Source organism: Orycteropus afer, unplaced genomic scaffold (genome assembly GCF_000298275.1).
Source record: "Orycteropus afer afer isolate SDZICR_OR568_19922 unplaced genomic scaffold, OryAfe1.0 scaffold00211, whole genome shotgun sequence".
Lineage (NCBI taxonomy): Eukaryota > Metazoa > Chordata > Mammalia > Tubulidentata > Orycteropodidae > Orycteropus > Orycteropus afer.
The window spans coordinates 2881372-2901363 of NW_006921798.1; the positions used below are offsets into that span (position 1 = coordinate 2881372).

At 37.0% G+C, this 19992-nt stretch overlaps 1 protein-coding gene across 1 annotated transcript in view; it reads right to left on the reverse strand.

The window, feature by feature from the left end:
• Nucleotides 1-19992, reverse strand: part of ARHGEF38 (Rho guanine nucleotide exchange factor 38) — a 257682-nt gene that overhangs the window by 47798 nt on the left and 189892 nt on the right. Inside the window, exons 7-9 of the mRNA XM_007948295.2 lie at nucleotides 17954-18087; nucleotides 8376-8480; nucleotides 6401-6523 (exon numbers count right to left, since the gene is read on the reverse strand). Of these exons, the coding sequence (XP_007946486.1) occupies nucleotides 6401-6523; nucleotides 8376-8480; nucleotides 17954-18087 (362 nt within the window). The remainder of the gene's footprint in view (nucleotides 1-6400; nucleotides 6524-8375; nucleotides 8481-17953; nucleotides 18088-19992) is intronic.

The following is a 19992-nucleotide window of genomic DNA, read 5'->3' on the forward strand; positions in this document are numbered from 1 at the left end:
AGGAGTGGCTGGTGGGTTTGAACCTCCAGCCTTCTGGTTAGCAGTCAAATAAACACCTTAGGCACTATGCCACCAGAGCTTAAGAATTTATATTTTAAAAGGTCTCAGTCTTCTAGCTTCTCTTCCGCTGCATGTGGATTTGGGTTATGCTTGATAGTCCACTTGTGCCATAGATTTGTTGTTGTTTGTTGTTATGTGCCGTCGAGTTGGACCTCTAGATTTGCCCCTATGTTAGCTTTGATGAGCTTTATAGTTTTGGGTTTTATATTTAAGTCTTTGATCCAACTTGAGTTCTTTTTTGTGCATGGGGTGAGGTATGGGTCTTGTTTCATTTTCTTGCAAGGGGATATCCAATTTTGCCAGCACCATTTGTTAAAGAAGCTATCTCTCTACTGGTTAAAGGTCTTTGGTCCTTTGTCAAAGCAGCTGTCCATAGATGGATGGATCTATTTCTGGGTTTTTTATTCTGTTCCATTGGTCTGTCTTCCAGGTTCTCGAATCTCTACCTGTTTCATTGTACTGATATTGTGCTGTTTTAAGTACTGTGGCTGAATAGTAGGTTTTGAGATCCAGGAGTGTGAGACCTCCTACTTTGTTTTTCTTCTTCAGCAGTGCTTTGCTTATCTGAGGTCTCTTTCCTTTCCATATGAAATTAGTGATTGGTTTTCCCATATCCTTAAAAATGTTGATGGAATCTGAACCACGATAGCATTGAATGTGTTGATTGCTTTGGATAATATTGACATATTCACAATAGTCAGTTTTCCTATCCATGAACAAGGCATGTTCTTCCATTAATGCAGATCCCTTGTAGTTTCTTTTAGTAGTGTTTTGTAGTTTTCTTTGTATAGGTCTTTTGTGTCTTTGGTAAGATTTATTCCTAAATATTTTATCTTTTTGGTAGCTATTGTAAACAGTATTGTTTATTTATTTTTAAAATTTCCTTTTCAGAGGCCTCTTTGTTGATATGGAGGAATCAAACTGATTTTTATATACTGACCTTGTATCCTGTCACTTTGCTGAACCTTTCTGTTAGTGCCAGTAATTTTTTTTTTTTTTTTTGTTGAGTTTCTTGGGTTTTCTATGTATAGGATCATGTTGTCTGCAAATAGAGATAGCTTTACTTCCTCTTTGCCAATTTGGATGCCTTTTATTTCTCTTTCTTGTCTTATTGCCCTGGCTAGGACTTCCAATACAATGTTAAATACAAGTGGTGATAGAGGCATCGTTGTCTGGTTCCCATTCCCAAGGGGAATGTGTTGAGTCTTTCTCCATTAACAATAACGCTGACTCTTGGCTTTACATATATGCCCTTTATTACGTTGCCATTAGCTTGGTAATTTTTTTCCACCCCTTAATTTTTACTTTGTTTTATCTTTGTGTCTAAGGTGAGTCTCTTGTATGCAGCATATCGATGGGTCTTCTTTTCCTGTCCAGTCTGCCACTCTCTTTCTCTTGACTGGTGCATTTAGTGCATTCACATTAAATATAATTAGTGATAGGTATGAATTTATTGCTGTCATTCTATTGTGGTTTTTGTTGCGTTGTTGGTGATTTCTTTTTTTCCAAATATTTATCTGTGCTGAGCTCATTTTGTTATCAAATGTTTCTTCTCTTTTCTTCATTCTTGTTGGTTTTGTGCTTACTAAGCCCATGTGTTTTTCTTCTTTGTGACTTTGCTTAGGAGGATTGTTAATTTTCTTTGTGGTTACCTTGAAGTAAATTTTTATCTCCCTTAGTTTTGAACAGTCAGTTCCAGAAAGACATTGTTCTCTCTTCCTCTCCATTTGGAAGTTTTGTAATTAAAACTTTCATTCCCCCTATTTGCTTTGTTGCTGGTGGTGTCTGCAGATTGACTCCCTTATTTCTCTTATTTTTATGAGCTTATTTTGAGTATCTACTTCTGGTTTGGTTTCTAAGTGGTGGTGTCAAGTGTCTTGATTTTAATTTGCTGTTCTCTGTTGTAGTTTCTCTATTGGAAGGAGTCCCTTTAACACTTCTTGAACGGTTGGTCTGGTTTTCACAAATTTCCTTAATTTCAGTCTCTGAGGACATCTTGATTTCATCCTCATATTGGAGGGATGATTTGGCTGGATATATAATTTTGGTGGCAGTTCTTTTCTTTCAAGGTTTTATATATGCCATCCCATCGCCTTCTTACTGCATGGTTTCTACTGAGAAATAAGAGCTTAGTCTTATTGGTTGTGCATTGTAGGTGACATTTTGTTTTTCATGAGCTGCTCCCAAGAATCTTTCTTTGTCTTTGGTTTTGGAGTTTGATTATGATATGTCTTGGTGACTTTCTCTTGGGATCTATTCTGTATGGGGTTCATTGAGCATCGTGGACAGATATCTTTTCTTCCTTCATGATACGGGGGAAATTTTCTGTTAACAAGTCTTCAACAGTTTTCTCAGTGTTTTTTTTTTCCCCCTCCTCTTTTTCTGGTACTCCAATCAGGCATATATTGTGTCTTTTCACATCATCCCATATAACTCTTAGTGTCTCTTCATTTCTCTTCAATCTTTGTTCTGATATTTCTTCCTACAGGCTGGTGTTAAAGGATTTGTCTTCTAGATGGGAAATGCATTTTTCACCAGTTCTAGTCTACTCTTTTGTCCTTCCACTGTGTTATCTGTCTCTGTAATTTTAGTGCTATATTCTGGATTTCTAATTGCTTTTTCTTTATGAGTTCTAATTGTGTATTTATCTTATTTTGTTCTAGAATGATTTTCCTGAATTCTTCCAGGGTATTGTCTGTCTTCTCATTGTTCATGTTTATGATTTCCTTGAGCTGTTAGAGAGTCCCGTATATATACTTTCTGAATTCCTTTTCAGATAGTTCTATTGCTTGTCTTCTTCCATGATAGATCATTCTTTAGCCTGGGCTTATATTTCTATTGTCATGTCCTTTTTGTTGTTTTGTTTTATTTGAGGTTGTCTGTTGTTTCCTAGACATCTTGAAGTTCTTGTCTTTAATTGTTAGTTATGTATTGATTTGTTTCATCCTGATTTTATGTATTAATATATCTGAAAGTGTGGAGCAGTTGTATTTCTTTGGTGATTATCTCAGCTGTACTTGGTTGTTCTCCAGCTCTCTCTGTGTTGGTGAATCACTGGTGGGGATGTGTGTTCAGGTCTATGTTTGTCATGAAGAGGATTTGGAGTTGGGGCAAGCAGGCATTGTCCACTTTCTGTCATTGATACTGTGGTGCTGGGACTACTGGTGTTACCTGTCTGTTGGGTGAGGTGTTCAGTGTAATACCTCTAGTGGAGGTTTAATGTGATCCTCCTATTGGATGAGGCAGGGGAGAAAAGGAAGAAAGAAAAAGAAAAAGGACCAGAAGTTAGTCCTACAATAGAAAGGTAGAAGGCATTTTCAGCATTTGGGGTGAGACAATTCAGTCAGTGATGCAGGCACAAGCAGGGTAGTCTGTGTCCTTCTGAGACTTCTACTAATGATGATGGCCTATTGTCAATCAAAGACCCATGGTTCAAAACCAACAGAGACCCTAATGGCTACCACTTTCTGTTTGGATTGAGAAGCTGCAAAAACCCAGTACCCTGGTCTACTCTGTGCCAAAAGGGGTCGTGGAAGAGTTGAACCCGAGGCTATAACCATGCACCAGCTCTGGGGCTCTGCCTACTTGCAGGGAGTTTCTCCCTTTTCCCCACTCCATGGCAGCCCAAGCCAAGGGGGAAGGGAATCTTGATCCATTTCCCAGTAAGATTATTATACTCACTCAGAGCCCGAGGTCACCATGATAAACTCCCAGTGTGGCTATCCTGAGTGCCCAGTGCCTGCAGGTTCTGTGATTTTTTTTTTTTTTTTTTCCCTCTTTCTGTCCACCAACATCTTGTGTATTTATAATGAGTCCTCTCCATCTCTGTCTCTGCTGGCTAGGTGGGTTTGTTTATTTTTCCCAGTTGTTTAATCTACTCTTTTTCTCCACCTTTACTGACTCTAATACTTTATCTTCTCCTTAGTTGCTCATAACTCCAGTATCATTATTTGTATCTGCTTTACCTAGTTACTCAGGGTCTAAGTTGGAAGAGGGATCAAACATGTGGGTTATAGGTGTGAGGCCATCTTTCTTCCCCAAGGCTATAAATCTTTACAGAAGCGGACCATCACATCTTTCCCTTGCAGAGCAGCTGGTGGGTTCAAACCACCAACCTTTCAGTTAGCAGCCAAGTATTAACCACTGTGCTACCCAGACTCCACCTATACAGATACTACTCCCTAATGCAAGTTTTTTTTTTTTTTCTTCTTACTACTATGATAGATGGAGCCATTATCTTCTACTTAAATACATTGAAAGATTAAGCTATTACTTAGTCCTGTATCTTAAGCTACTACATTTTTAGGTCACTGAAAATGAATTTTATGTTAATGTTCAACCACCTGAGCACCCAAGACTTAATGCCTTCTGTTTCTTTGTATTCTTCTTCTGTTCTGAAGTATGGTAGTGTCCTGTTTGCTGACTGTCCTACTTTGTTATATTTCATATATATATTTTTATTACTAATGAACATCTAGCTGTAATTATGTTTTTTTTTAATATAGTCTTGGGTTACATGATTATTTTGTGGTAATTTTCATATAAATTTATCTTTTGTACACTCCAACATGTCCCAGGAAGTCAGCATCTGAGTAGCAATATTAATTAATTTAAATGGTCCTTGGTAACTTAGTTTGAACTCATGGGAAATCTAGAAGAGAGGGAAAACCCATCTCTTATTGGCACCAGTGATAGCCAACACAGATCAAGTTTGACATCTAGCTTATGAAATAATCAATATGCACCTGCAGACTGCTTAATGAGTTCTTTGACTAAGCAAATAATGTTTACTGTATCTGGGATAAATTACTGTTTGTAACTTGACAGGATCCTACAGGTCATCTAATTACAATATATCTTCCCAGTGACCCCTAGGCATGAACTGATTCATCCATAAGTAGGAAATATGGCTAGAACAAATCAGAATCAGATTTTATTTTAATATCTTTTCATTTACAAAATATGTATCTGTCATTCAGGGTTATATAACAATTGCTCTGTCACTAGATAGAGTTTGAGTTCTCAATACTCAATTTTAAAAAAGCATTCTATCTTCCAGGAAAATAAAAAAAGTTGGTTTTGAATAATGAGCTTTCTGTTAATTATTTAGTTTAGACTAACACATCATTTTGCACTTTTATGCAAGGTACAGAGGTCCCCTCTCTACTCATTTCATCAAATTCTGGAATGTGTTTGCTAAGGGAGAAGCTATATGCCTTGCTCATGCAAAGTGCTCAATAAATATTTATTGACTTAATTAATGAATTAATTAAACAAAAAATGTAAACCCTTAAGGACTTTTCTAGAGTGTGCTCTCTGTAACTAAGACCAGGAAATACATAAAGATCTAGCTAACTTATTTCATTAAACATATATTGTAAAAATCTATCTACCTAACATCTTAGTTCAGATATAAACTTGGCTTTCTATTCCCCAGTACCAAGAAAGCAAAATAATTGTAGGTGGTTCCCTACAGGGGTCATATCCCTTTCTATGGTTTAGAAATATGTCGGGCTATTCATGGATTGTTACAGTGACTTAAGGTGAAGGGATGTTATTGAGATTTAGAATTTTGGGAGCCAAGAATGCTAAATATCCGCCAACACTAGAGCCAATCAATGATGATTTGTCTGACCCCAAATGCCAATAATACCAAGGCTTTCAAGGACTTTAAAAATGATGAAAGGATTCTATTCTATCTTTTATATGCTATTTATAAAAATTAAATAATAATACATAAAGAAACACAAGACAGTAAATTACAATTACTATTACTCAGTCTAGCTAACCATCGAAATATCTTATTGGCCCAAGCATATTTTTATGATCCTTAAGCTATATTTTACAGGATTCTTAGAAAAGAAATATTTTAGCACAGACCAGAAGAAATCATATATGACTCTTTTGTAAAAGGTCTTTCTTAATAGAAATCTTTGTTTTGCTTTCCAGTATTAGTAAGATAGACATTTTCAGACAGACCTCTACTCCTTTTATTAGGGCTCCAGAGATTCCTTTAAGAAAATCAGAGAATTATAACTTGATGAATATTTGAAATATCATGCATAGACTTAAATATTGATTTTAAAAGCTGCACAAACACTGACATTCCTAGAAACACAATCTGAGGTCCCCTTAAATTTTGATTATAGTGAAATCTTTACTAAGCCATTTGAAAAATATTTAGTTAATGAAAAATATCTCCCACTTAAACCTACTAATTTTGACATTAGTATTTACTTTAGAGTACTTTTATTTTTAACTCCAAAAAAGAAATGAAAGGAAGATTTTCTTTGAATCTTACTATTTAATTTGCATTTATCTGTGAATATGAATAACTTACAAAGTCATCACAGGGATTTTGAGCATTACTTGGGCTCTCTGAATAGCCATTCCCTTCCTCGTCTTTATTGCATGAAATCTCCTGGAGCTCTGTTACACTCTGCAGAGTCAAGGGCATGGCATCCTGAAACTCAAAAAGAGTTATAAAAAGGACAAATTCTGACAAGAGTACAAGTGAATGTGTCCTAAATGCTGACCCCATCATCATAACCCTTCATCACCACTGAAAGCTAAAAATAAAAGGAACAACCAAAAAAAAAAAAAAAGAAAAAAAATTCATGAATACTCTGCATGATCAAGTTACTTGCAAACAGTCTATTCTTTACATTTTAGCCATGTCACTTCATTATAATACTCTGTTTGAAACCTGCCTTCATTAAGTGGAATCTTTCTTAAATTTCTTCACTGGTCATCCATTAACATTCAATTCATACAGCTCTCTCAATTAAAAACTCACTTCCCTTTCATTTATATCTTCAACTTTCCTTAGGGAATCCAATACTCTCTTTAAGAGAAGATGCTTACATCTATTGTTGAATCAGTTAGGAGGAATGGAAGATCTTCTGCAGATGTTCCCAAAAGACATTTACTCCTTGAACATACATCAAAGACAGGGTCCACACTGCTCTCTGGCTATTAGGATTATGTTTTGTTATTTTCATGGTAGACAGTATGGACTTCAGGAGGAGATTAGCAAATCTGATTGTAAAATCAGATTTTGCATCAGTTAATAAAGAACAACAGAATGGTGTTTGTCAGTTATATAGCATGGAACCTTCTTTCCAAACCATTGTGCCTGTCAGCTTAACCTTCTATAGATATATTATGTTATCTAAGCATGCAAACATCTGTTTCCAAAACTAGACCTCCAAGAGGAAAACTTTTGGAAAATGAGAGGGGACCGTTTATTAACTGACACATGATTCTATTAGCTTTCTGTCTCTCATAGTCATGACCACTGTAAAAATGTTATTAAGGACACTATCCTTTTCATGAAGTCCATTAGCAGAAACTCTTGACTGGCTTTAATAAAAATAATTGTACTTCACTGTTTGTTTAAATCAGTGGTTCTCAAGACAGACAGGACAACACTCTAGGGGAATGAAAATTTGTGGTGGTATTTTTGTCTTCTAGTCCAGTTATGTGGGAGCACTTACATATTGTAGCTTATATTATCTTGTTGGAATTGATTCCTCTCTGAGTTTTCTTTATATAAACCTGATACCTAAAATTGTATCATCTATGAGTTACATTTCAAAATCATAAATGGGGGAATTACAAAATAATGGTTATAAAGTAAATTGAGGTAGTCATGTTAATTTTTAGAATCATGCAATTGCATGTCCTCTTTTAGGGTCTTCTGCGAGTTAGCTTACAGCAAATTTTAGACACATATTTGCACTTTTATATTTTTTATAGCCCTTTGTTATGCAATTTTTTGCTTTTCATTACTCCTCTGAGTTCATTTTTGTGTCCTACCTTGATTTTTTTTTCCTTCAGTCCTTTTATTACATGATATGAACATGGTGTATTTTGGTATTTTTTTTAAAGTTACCTTAAATCCTACTGAAAAAAGATATGTTAGTATACTTGAATGAATAAACAAGTAACATTCTTACTTGTCTATAATTTTGATTTAATGAACTCCGATCTGACTCAATGGCAGTGAGTTTGGATTTTTTTTTTCCTATCATAAAGAAAGTGCATTGATGGTCCATCACTAGGTGACAGTCATATGACCAAAGGTTCCACAATATGGCAATTTGGATTGGGGGTAGAGTAGGTTAGGTAAGGTGACAAAGAATGAAAACCAAATTTTTATATTGGCTTCCTTTATCAGCAGTTTGCAGCCTCCCAAATCTAATGCAGTAGATGTCCTAATGTAAATGTATAAACAATGACATTTACTCTTCACAATAACTATGGAAATAAATATATTTGTGTCAAAATATTGAAAACAGTTGTGTCTCACCTACCTGTATGTGTTGAAGACAGAATGAAATATTCTTCACACAATGCTTCACAGTCTTTTCTAAACATCTAAATAGTTTCTCTTCTCTGTTAAAGGTATTGTCTTTCACCTAAAATATACATGAAAATATTTATTTTTATAACTAAGGATTCTGGTGTTTGAAAACAAACAGACAAACTGTATTGGCCTAGCACTTTATAAAAATTCACTGGTGGGATAGATAGATAGTTAAGAGACAGTTTTGATATTGGCAAAGGGAAAAACAATATAACAAAAGCTAGTGACTAGCACAATATCACTAAGGAAAAGGAAGACACAGAGAGGTGCACAAGAGGTACAGACAGAAAAGGGAAATTCTATTTTGTACGCAATACTGTATTATCAGTAATCATTAATCTATGGGTGGAAACATAGGGAGACAGGCAAGAAGATCAGGTATGGATAGGTGAATGGGAATATACCCATGACCACATATAGGTGTGGCAGATGATATTCCTACATATGTATTTGTATGTGTTATAAACATGTCTTAATGCAGTTTAAACTTAACAAGAGGTAAAGTTAAGATAACTTCTTAGCCACAGCTAACCACCATGAGGGACTGAGTCACTGGGCCTGCAGTTTGGGCTAAGGACCATGGTTACAGGGACATCAAGCTCAATTGGCACAATACGGCATACAAAAATATTGTTCTATATCTTACTTCAGAGAGTAGCGACTGGGGTCTTCAAAGCTCGTGAGCAGCCATCTAAGATGCAACTATTGGTCTTTCCTCATCCAGAGCAAAGAAAAGTGAAGAGCATCAAATGTACATGGAAACAGTTAGTCCAAAGGACTAATGGACCATGAGAACCTCAGTCTATATGATCCTGAGATCTGAAGAACTAGATAGTGACTAGCTACCAATGCCAACCACTAGGGAAGGGATCAAAATTGGAGATCCTAGGTAGAGTGGGAGAAAAATGGGAACAAAATTCAAAATCATAAAAAATACCAGGCTTACTGGTTTGATAGAGATGGCGAAACCCCTAAAAGTATGGCCTCCAGTCACCCTTCAGGCCTGGAATTGAACTCACTCCTTTTGCTTACCTTTCAGCCAAACAATAGACAGGTCTACAAGCTGAAAACCTACATCAGGGAGATACACTCCTTAGTGCATCTACTATGGGAGATCAGGGCAGCATTTACACTGGGAGAAATGTAGGGAGGCAGGAATGCAGAGGCAAGAAGGACACAGGGATACTCCACATTCTGTTATACTCCACAGAATGTTACCAGTGTCACAAAACAAAATGTGTATGAACTGTTGAATGTAAAACAAATCTGCTTTGTAAAATTTCACCCAAGCCACAATACATTTTTTTATTTTTTTAAATTCACTGGTGGAATGAAAACATTTTATAGATGCTGCCTGTCTTATATAGAAGTATCTATGTTGGCACACAGCACAATTGATGTTCAGTTAGTGTAGCAAAGCCATGTTGCACAGATTAGTTTGATGTTCAGTTTTCATGTAGCTTTACCTACATGATAGTAGCTATAGGACTGTAAAATTTTTCTCTGTATTTTTTTAATATTATATATTATGCCTATAGTCTTAAATTACAAGCTTGCTTTTATAAAATAGGTAAATTTGATCTATTGACTGGGAATTAGTTTTGATATTATGACTTATTCCAATTTATATCCCAGTGGTTACTTTAAAAATATTCTTAAGTTCATGCTAACAAAATGTGATGATTCTTTATTAATTCAAATTTGAAGGATGACATAAAATCTTAGCAAAAATAGTTCTTCTGTTAGGATAACACAGCAGAGTTAAGATAGTAGTTTAATTTTTTCAGTTATTATTATTTGTTATCATACTTTTGTACCTATATATCAGAGCTTAAATTCTAAAGCACTTCGGTTGTGGAAGGCTCAGTCTACAGTGAGAGCCCCAATTCCATTTTGAGTCTTGATGTAAGTTCAGATGCCATTTGAGTTCTTTCTGATCATTAAATCAGCAATTTAAGTCCAGGACAAACCTAGCAAGAGACAGTTTACCCTCAAGAAGAGCGGGGTTGAAAGTAGATTGTTGCTCACAATGAACTAGGGAACTTGCCTAGGCATGTCCTTATCTAATTTAAATTAAGTTTGGGGTCCTGGTATTGTCTTACAGCCACATTGTGGCTATGACTCATGCTGCATGGCCATGAGTCATATTTGGACCACAATGTTGACAGGGGGTCAAGGCCCAGAACCAATCTTGTGACCCTTTTTAATCTTCAGTTATGTAACTGTCACAATCATCGTCCTTGTTTTTTTGTTTGATAGTCCCACCTGCAACAGTGATGAATTGATCAGTCACCAATCAGAATTTTTGGATGATTTCCTTTGTTTTCAGTCATATATAATTAGCCCTGTAAACATAAATCAGTGGACTTCATTGTGTACATGTTGATGGTTTCCCTTAGCTTGGATGATTATCTTTGTTTTGTCTTTGTCCTGTCTATGGATTAATAAAAAGGTCTCTATTGAACCTGTTTGAATCTGGAATTTCTTTTCCTGTAGTTTACCTACTAGCATTCAGAAAAACAATATGCTTTATTATATACTTAGAATAATTTCTAGGAACAAACAATTATTATTGTTCTAGTGGCAATCAAAATGTCTACACAATAAGGTCAGACCCAGGACAATGTTAGCAAAACCTGTTGGAAAAAATTTAAGAGTCATGGAATATGTATTATTCAGTTTGGTAATAACCATTGTTGTTGTTGTTGTTGTTAGAGGCCCTTGAGTTGGTTTCAACTCATAGTAACCTTATGTACAACAGAACGAAACACTGCCCTGCTCCTCACCATCTTCACAATCATTGCTATCCTTTAGCCCATTGTTACAACCACTGTATCAATCCATCTTATCAAGGGTCCTGCCCTTTCTAGCTGACTCTTTACTATACCAAGCATGATAACCTTCTCCAGGGACTGGTTCCTCTTCATAACATGACCAAAATATGAGAATTGAAGTCTGGTCATTCTCACTTCTAAGGAGAAATCTGGCTGTATTTTCACCAAGACAGGTTTGTTTGTTCTTCTGGCAGTTCAAAGTATGTATATTCAATATGATATTGAATGTGTATTGTATGTATTTGTATGTATATTGAATGTATATTGTATGTATATTCAAAATACTTCATCAATACCAAAATTCAAATGCACCAACTCTTCTGTGATCTTCCTTATTTATTGTCTAGCTTTCATGTACATATGAGGCTAATAAAATGACAATGTCTTGGGTCAGGCATACCTTAGTCTTCAAAGTGACACCTTTGCTCTTTAATGCTTTAAAGAGACCTTTTACCCAGTGCAATATGAGGTCTGATTTCTTGAATGCTGCTACCATGGGCATTGATTGTGGATCCAACTAAAATGAAATCCTTGAAAATTTCAATCTATTCTCCATTTACCATGATGCTGCTTATTGGTTCAGTTGTGAAGATTTTCATTTATTTTGTGTTGAGATGTAATCCATACTGAAGACTGTAGTCTTTGATCTTCATCACTAAGTGCTTCAACTCTTCTTCACTTTCAGGAAACAAAATTGTGTCATCTGCATATTGCAGATTGTTAGTGATTCTTCCTCCAACCCTGAATACCATGTCCAGCTTCTCAGATTCTTTGAACAGCATACAGATTGAATAAGTATGGTGAAAGAATATAGCCCTGTTGCACACCTTTCTTGATTTTAAACCATGTAATATCCCCTTGTTCTGTTTGAACAACTTTCTCTTCATCTATATGCAGTTTCCTTAGGAATACAATTAAGTGTTGTGGAATTTCAGTTCTTTGCAATGTTATCCATAATTTGTTATGATCTACAGTTAGTCAATTAAACACAGATAACTGTCTTTCTGGTATTCTTTGATTTTAGCCAAGATCCATCTGACATCATCAGTGATATCCTTCTGAGTACAGCCTGAACTTCTGGAAGTGCTGCAACCATTTTTGAAATATCTTCAGCAGAATTTTACTTGCAGTGACATTGATGATATTGTTAGATATTTTCCACATTCTGTTTGATCACCTTTCTTTGGAATGGGCACAAATATGGATCTCTTCCCATTGTTGGCCAGGTATCTATCACCCAAATTTCTTGGAACAAATGAGTGAGCACTTTCAGTGTTGCATCTGTTTGTTGAAACATCTCACTAGGTACCTGTCAATTCCTGGAGTCTTGTTTTTTGTTAATGCCTTCAGTGCAGTTTGAACATCTTCCTTCAGTACCTCCTGGAATAGTTGAACATCGACCAATTTTTTTTGGTCCAGTATGGTATCATAGCCATAACAATAACCATAGCTGTTCTCAATTCATATGCTAATCTTAATTTAACATGGTTGACCTTAAAACCAAATGGATAAAAATTTATTTCATTTGTTTTTAAATATCATACTATTGTTCATCTAGATACTTCTTTAAAAAGGCAGCATAAGTTTTTGTAGTACACACAAATTCTAACACTCTTCTGTCTCAGAATATGCTGGAAAAACATTTTTAAATTAATTTCCAAGGGCTCATACCAGATACATTATTTAGTATATCTCAGCCGGGGCTGAGATGATCTAAAGTAAGAGGTTCCAGGATCTTACTGTGAGAAATATTGCCTGACTTAACTTCTTGACGTTCTGTATAACCAACTCTTTCTCATGCAGTTTTCTTTTCCTGAAATATAATACTACCATCTTTATGCCTTGCAAAATCCTATTTATTTTTCAAGGACCAACTCTCAAATATCACCTATTCTGATAATTCTCCCATAAACACTTTTGAAAACAAATCCCTCCCTCCTATATACACTTACTACACTAGTTAATTATTTAAGCAATTATCTCCTCTAGTGCCTAAGGCATTTGACTGTTAAGGAGAAGGTTGGTGGTTCTAACCCACCAGCCACCCTGCAAAAGGAAGACTGGGCAATCTACTTCCATAAAGATTTACTTCCTTGGAAACCCAAAGGGGGTTGTTATGAGTCAAAATTGACTCGATGGCAGTGACTTTGGTTTGGTTTTGATAGATTATAAGCATTTTGAGATTAAGTACATTGGTCTTAATAATAATAATAGCTCACATATATTAAACATTGACTAAGTTCCAGACACTGTTCTAAAAACTTTCTTCCATTTTCTCATTTAATTCTTACACAAACCTGTGGGAAAGGTGTTATTATTGATCCCATTTTAGAGATGAAACAGAAGTTTAAGTAGGTGTGGTAGAGACTATCAAAATTACCTCCATTGTTGTTTTACTAATAGATCTCCCACTTCTAGTTTAAGTTGGACTTATGACTGCCTTGCTAGAAATTACATTTCCCAGACTCCTTTGCAGTTAGTGGTGGCTTTATAACTGGTATTGGGCAAATAGGATGTCAGTGAAAGTGATTTATGTCTTTTTGGAGTCTTGGCTTTATAACAATATCTTTGGGACTTGGATGCGACAAGTCAGTGAGTCAGGTTCAACTAAGTAGATGAAGACAATACCTTTATGGAATAGCACAGCAATAAATTGGGAGGAACTGGGTGTCCGAAGGATTTGGACTCACCTCTCAGGTCTATTATGTTGTTATGTGCCGTCGAGTCGGCCCTGACTCCTAGCGACCCCTCCTTGGGTTTCCGAGGCAGTATCACTACGGAAGTAGGATTGACCAACCTTCCTTCCGAGGAGTGGCTGGTGGGTTTGAACCACCAGCCGTCTGGTTAGCAGGCAAGTGTCTTAGCCACTATGCCACCAGAGCTCCCCAGGTCTATTATAAGAAAGGGAAATAAATAATTATCTTATTTAAGCTGTTAATATTTGAAATCTCTGTATGACAGAGGGAGGGAGCTCTGGTGGTGTAGTACCTAAGGCATTTGACTGCTGACTAGAAGGGTGGTGGTTCAAACCCACCAGTCACTCCTCAGAAGGAAAATTTGGCAATCTAATTCTGTAGAGATACCACCTTGGAAACCCAAGGAGGGGTCTCTAGGAGTAGGATTTGACTTGACATCAGTGAGTTTGGGTTTTTGATTTTGATTTTTATATGACAGAAGCTTATTCTTTATCCTAATTTTTTTTAAAAAATAATAAAAAACTGTTGGCATCAAGTTGATTCCATCCCAAGGCTACCCTGTGTATCTCAGAGTAGAACTGTACTTCACAGGGTGTTCAATGGTTGATTTTGGGGGAGTAGATCAGCAGATCTTTCTTCCAAAGTATTTCTGGGTAGACTCGAACCTCCACTCTTTTAGCTAGCAGTTGAGCACATTATTATTTGCACTCCAGGGGCTTCACAGAACTAATGAAAGGTGGGTGGAAAAGACCAGGATTCAAACTCAAGCAGTCTGAATTCAGAGCCTGGTTCGTCTTTGTAGTCCCAGTTTCTAACACAGTGTCTCGTACATTAGAATTCAATAAATGCATGATGAATTGTATAGCATCTTCCTCTTGGGTAACAGTTTTATACCCTAACTCCACCAGATATTTCACGTGAGCTTCTGACAAGTGCAAAATTGATTGATTTGAGATTTATCTCTTTTCCAGTTTGGCCTATGCAGCTGATTTCTGATTAACAATGAAATGCTTCATTTCTGACAGGACATCATCTCAAAAGATTAAGGGGAAAAAATCTAATTAATATCCCTTCAGGCTCCTCTAACTACAATTCACTTTTAGCTCACAATTGAAAAATATGAGAAGCTGATGATAAATATGTTAAAGACTGTAACAGCTTATACAAGAGCCTTCCCAGAATTAGAACCTACCTATCATTCCTCAACAGAATTTTCTTGAGCCCTAGAAGCTAAATTGCAAAGAGTGGGGGGGTGAAATGTACGCACTACATTTATATATGTCCACAGAAGCTACAATCTATTCTCAAATAAGTTCCCAATTCAATTATATTATGGTTTCTTCAGTAATGTCTTGATTTTTTCTTTCCCTAATTTATAACCACACACCATAACATCCCAAACTTTCCACATTATAGTTCTACATTGAGTGGAGGGATCTGGAGTTGTTTTCTATATGCAATGGGCTAGGTCAACCTCTAGAAGAATATAGGGAAGTAAGTACAAGAATGATAAAAAGCCATGCTTGAATGAGTTTATATTCACATGGAAATAAATCTGTGCATTAAAAAATAAATAGAATGCAAGATAATGATATAATAATAATAATGATCAGCTCTGGTAGTGTAGTGCCTAAGGCACTTGACTGCTAACCAGAAGGCTGGCGGGGTTCAAACTCACCAGCTACTCCTTGGAAGGACGATTGGGCAATCTACTTCCCTAGTGATACTGCCTCGGAAACCCAAGGAAGGTCGCTATGAGTCGGGTGCGACTCGACCGCACATAACAACAACAACAACAACAACAACATATAGAGAAAGTTCTTACACACACTCTATTAGGTATTTTCCTTAATGTATTATTTCATTCAGTCTTCCCAACCACCCCCATTTGTTAGGTAATAGTAAAATCCCCTTATAAATAAAAATAGTAAAATCCCCTTATAAATCACAATGGTCCAATCTGTAACTGATCGTAGGGGTGGGACTGGCCCAGGGAGTTCTGGTAGCGCAGTGCCTAAGGCACTTGACTGCTAACCAAAAGGCTGGCGGTTCAAACCCACCAGCTACTCCTCGGAAGGAAGATTGGGCAATCTACTTCCGTAGTGATACCACCTTGGAAACCCAAGGAGGGGTCGCTATGAGTTGGTCCAAATCGAGAGCACATAACAACAACAACAACATTCCTGGAGTTGCCATGAGTTGGGGGCCAACTCAGTGGCAGCTGACAACAACAAATTAATCCCCCCAAAGGCAAATCTCTATTAAGTGGCAAAGATGGAGTTCATATCCAGATCGGGTGACTTCAAAGACTTTGTTCTTAATTTCTGCCCTGTGTTGAGTCCTGCATATATAAGCATGCCAAGATTAGGGTACAGTCAGTGACAGGCATTCAAAGGAGGGGAGGCCACTTCTATCTAAGTGGTGAGAAAGCTTCAAAAACTTCATCAACAGGGCAAAAACAGCATAGCAGCTGGAGTGAAGTGGATAGATTGAGCCATCTCAAGCCAATGCTGTACCACCCTTTTGTTGCCTCTAGTTCAACTGAAATACTTAGTTAGAGATATTAAACAGAAATATTGAACTATTACTTAAACCCATTGTCATCTAGCTGACTTTGACATGTAGTGACCCTATACTATAAGATATTGAAATAATAAATAATGAAAGCAGGAAAATGAGAAGGAAAAAAAAATCAGGACAACATAATATATTAAAAACTGTCTTTCCTTCTTTTGGTTAGAAGTCCACTGTATTAGTACCTCAGGGTCATAAGCTGTCTATTTTGTGATTCTCAAAGTGCATTCCATCGATCAACTTCAAGATCGTTAGCTTGAAAACCCCTGGAGCATTTGCAAAAATACAGAGTTCTCACATCCACCCTTGAAAGAGTGCAACTTTGGAATAAAATTCTATCCTTTAATAAGCTCCTCAGGTAATTTTTAGGCACATTTAAATTTGAGAGCCTTTGCTAACCCATCTGTTATTAATTAGGGGTTGAGATGAAGGTGTTCTAAGCCAGGATAACCAAGCGACACAGAGAAGTTGCCTGCTAATATAATAAGCACCTGGGAAGGGCAGGAAGGTGAGGGGGAGAAGCTGCAGGAAAGGAACCACACTAAGGTATGAATCTAAAAGCTTTTTTTTAATAGATGAAATAAAGATAAGATGAACATCAAGGACACCCTAAAGAAAAGTGACATTTTGAAAAGCCAAAATAAAATAGGAAAGGAGACATTGCCTTGGGAGTGGAGGGAGATTTTGTGTTAATTCTTGGTGGTGGTGGTGGTGTTATGTGTTGTCGAGTTGGCCCCAACTCATAGCGACCCCTCCTTGGGTTGCCAAGGCAGTATCACTACGGAAGTAGATTGCCCAACCTTCCTTCTGAGAAGTGGCTGATGGGTTTGGACCCTCAGCCTTCTGGTTAGCAGTCAAGTGCCTTAGGCACTTTGTTACTAGAGTTCCTAGTTCATGGTAAGCATCAGGTTTCTTGGGGCATTCCTTGTTGAGTCACTTTCTTACCTCTTGCTTGTCTGTTTCCTAAGTGGATGGACAACAGCTAACGTAGTGTCAAAACCATCTTCATTTCCACTCATTAACCAGAATGAAAAAACAAAATTGTCAAGTTGGTGGAGTTGATTCTGGCTCATAGTGACCCCATGTGTGTCAGAGTAGAACTGTGCTCCATCGAGTTTTTAGTGGCTGATTTTTCAGAAATAGATTTCCAGGCCTTCCTTGTAAGACACCACTGGAAGATCCTGAACTGCCAGTCTTTCAGTTAATAGTCAAAGGCCTTAACCATTTGCTCCACCCACGGAATCCTTCCACCTACTTTTTCCTTCCAACAGACAGAAAGAGGGAAAAGGAAGAGTATAGGGCAATTACTCTAATTCTCAGCATTCTAGAAACAGATCTGATAACAACAAAACCTAGCCTCCTCAAAATATCGGCGTTCATGCTCCCTCGCAAAATGTATGTGGCCCTAGTAGGAAAATTACCTGTGATTCTCCTCTGGTCAGAATCTTTAGATGATTTGTCACTCTTTTTGATTTCTTGCTAATTGAATGAATATTTAGTTTAGACAGTTTGTCTTTAAGTGATTCATCCTCATCATTCTTCTTATATTTTAGAACTGCAACAGAAAAACACAGTAATATATCTGAACATATGCAGCATAGAAAGTGTGTGCTTTACCCAAAGTATTCAATATCTATCTATATGTTCATGATCAAAATCAATATGATTTTGACCCTCTATTATAGATGCCAGGTCTCCTGACATGGTTCCAGTTGAACTGCCACTCATACTCCTGGGCACCCCTATCCCCCACCATAACCCTACCACTCTACCCACCCACCTACCCCTCCCACACACACACATCCCACCCGCTGCCACACTGCCCTTCAGAAACTCAGCTGCCCCAGGACCTCATTTCAAGGTCCAAGTTTCATTTACCTCCTACATTGAAGAAAGTCCTGATACTGAAAAGAAGTTCTTCCTTTTTTCTCAGACAGTACATGTACATTTTACCTGAGGCCTCTGGAACAAAGCTTCTAGACCTAACTTATGCAAAGGCCACTTTACCCCAAATAAGGAGACCTCATATTCGAGAGTGGCTCTCCACTGGTTGAGAGATTTTGGGCAACTCAGTCATCTCTGTGAGTTTTATTCTTTTATCTTTAGAGTGATTTTTACTTTTCATATCGCTCCAAATGTTAAATATTTGGAATTTAGTGTTGGTAAGAATGTGAGGAACTCAGCGCCCTACTCACTTAACTAACAGTTTTTGAAGAGAAATTTGGCAGAAAGTTACAAAAATGTAAATATTCAGTTTAGGACTAGAAAGTCCATCCAGAGTTATGTTTGTTGCAGCATTTTTTTTCTAAGAGCAAAATATCGGAAAGAAGCTGAAAGTTTAAGATAAATAGCTTAATAGATAGTAAATACATTTATAATAATATACTCATATTAATACAATTATAATAATACACTTATAAATAAAACAAAAATCTTCACAACTGGGCCAATAAGCAGCACCACAATAAATGGAGAAAAGACTGAAATTGTCAAAGATTTCGTATTACTTGGTTCCATAGTCAACACCAATAGAAGCAGCAGTCAAGACATCAGATGATATCTTGCGCTGGGCAAATCTGCTGCAAAAGACCACTTTGGAGTGCTGAAGAGCAAAGATGTCTCTTTGAAGACTAAGGTGTGCCTAACCCAAGCCATGGTATTTTCAATCACCTCATATACATGGACAATGAACAAGGAAGATTGAAGAAGAGTTGATGCTTTTGAGTTGTGTTGGTGAAGAGTACTGAAAGTACCATGAACTGCCAGAAGAACTAAGAAATCTGTCCTGGAAGAAGTACAGTCGGCATGCTCCTTAGAAGAGAAAATGGCCAGAGTTCATTTGACTTACTTTGGTCATGTTGTCAGAAAGGACCATTCCCTGGAGAAAGATATCATGCTTGGTAAAGTGGAGGGTCAATGAAAAATGGAAGGCCCTCAGCTAGATGGATTGACACAGTGGCTGCAACAGTGGGCTCAGGTGTACCAAGGATTGTGGGGCTGGCACTGGACCAGTCAGTTTTTTGTTCTGGTCACTACATATTGGAGCCATCTCGATGCCACCTAACAACATTTATAAAATGGAATAATATGGACATGCTGTAGTTAAAAGCATTGGGCTGTTAACCAAAAGATTGGTTGTTCGAATCCACCAGCTGCTCCATGGGAGAAAGATAAAGAAGTTTGTCTCCGTACAGATTTACAGCCTTGTAGACCCTATGGGACAGTTCTATTCTATCCTATAGGACAGAACTATGAGTCAGAATGAACTCAGTGACCCTGTTTCTTTCTTTCTTTTTTCTAAATGGATCATCAAAATAAGTAATAATTAACCAGAAAGATTCTCATAAAGAAAAAATTAGACCTCATTTGGGCGGGGCAAGATGGCGGACTAGGCAGAAGGATTGCACAGACCCTCTTCAACAAAGAAAAGGGAAACCAATTAACACAGACACAGAAGATA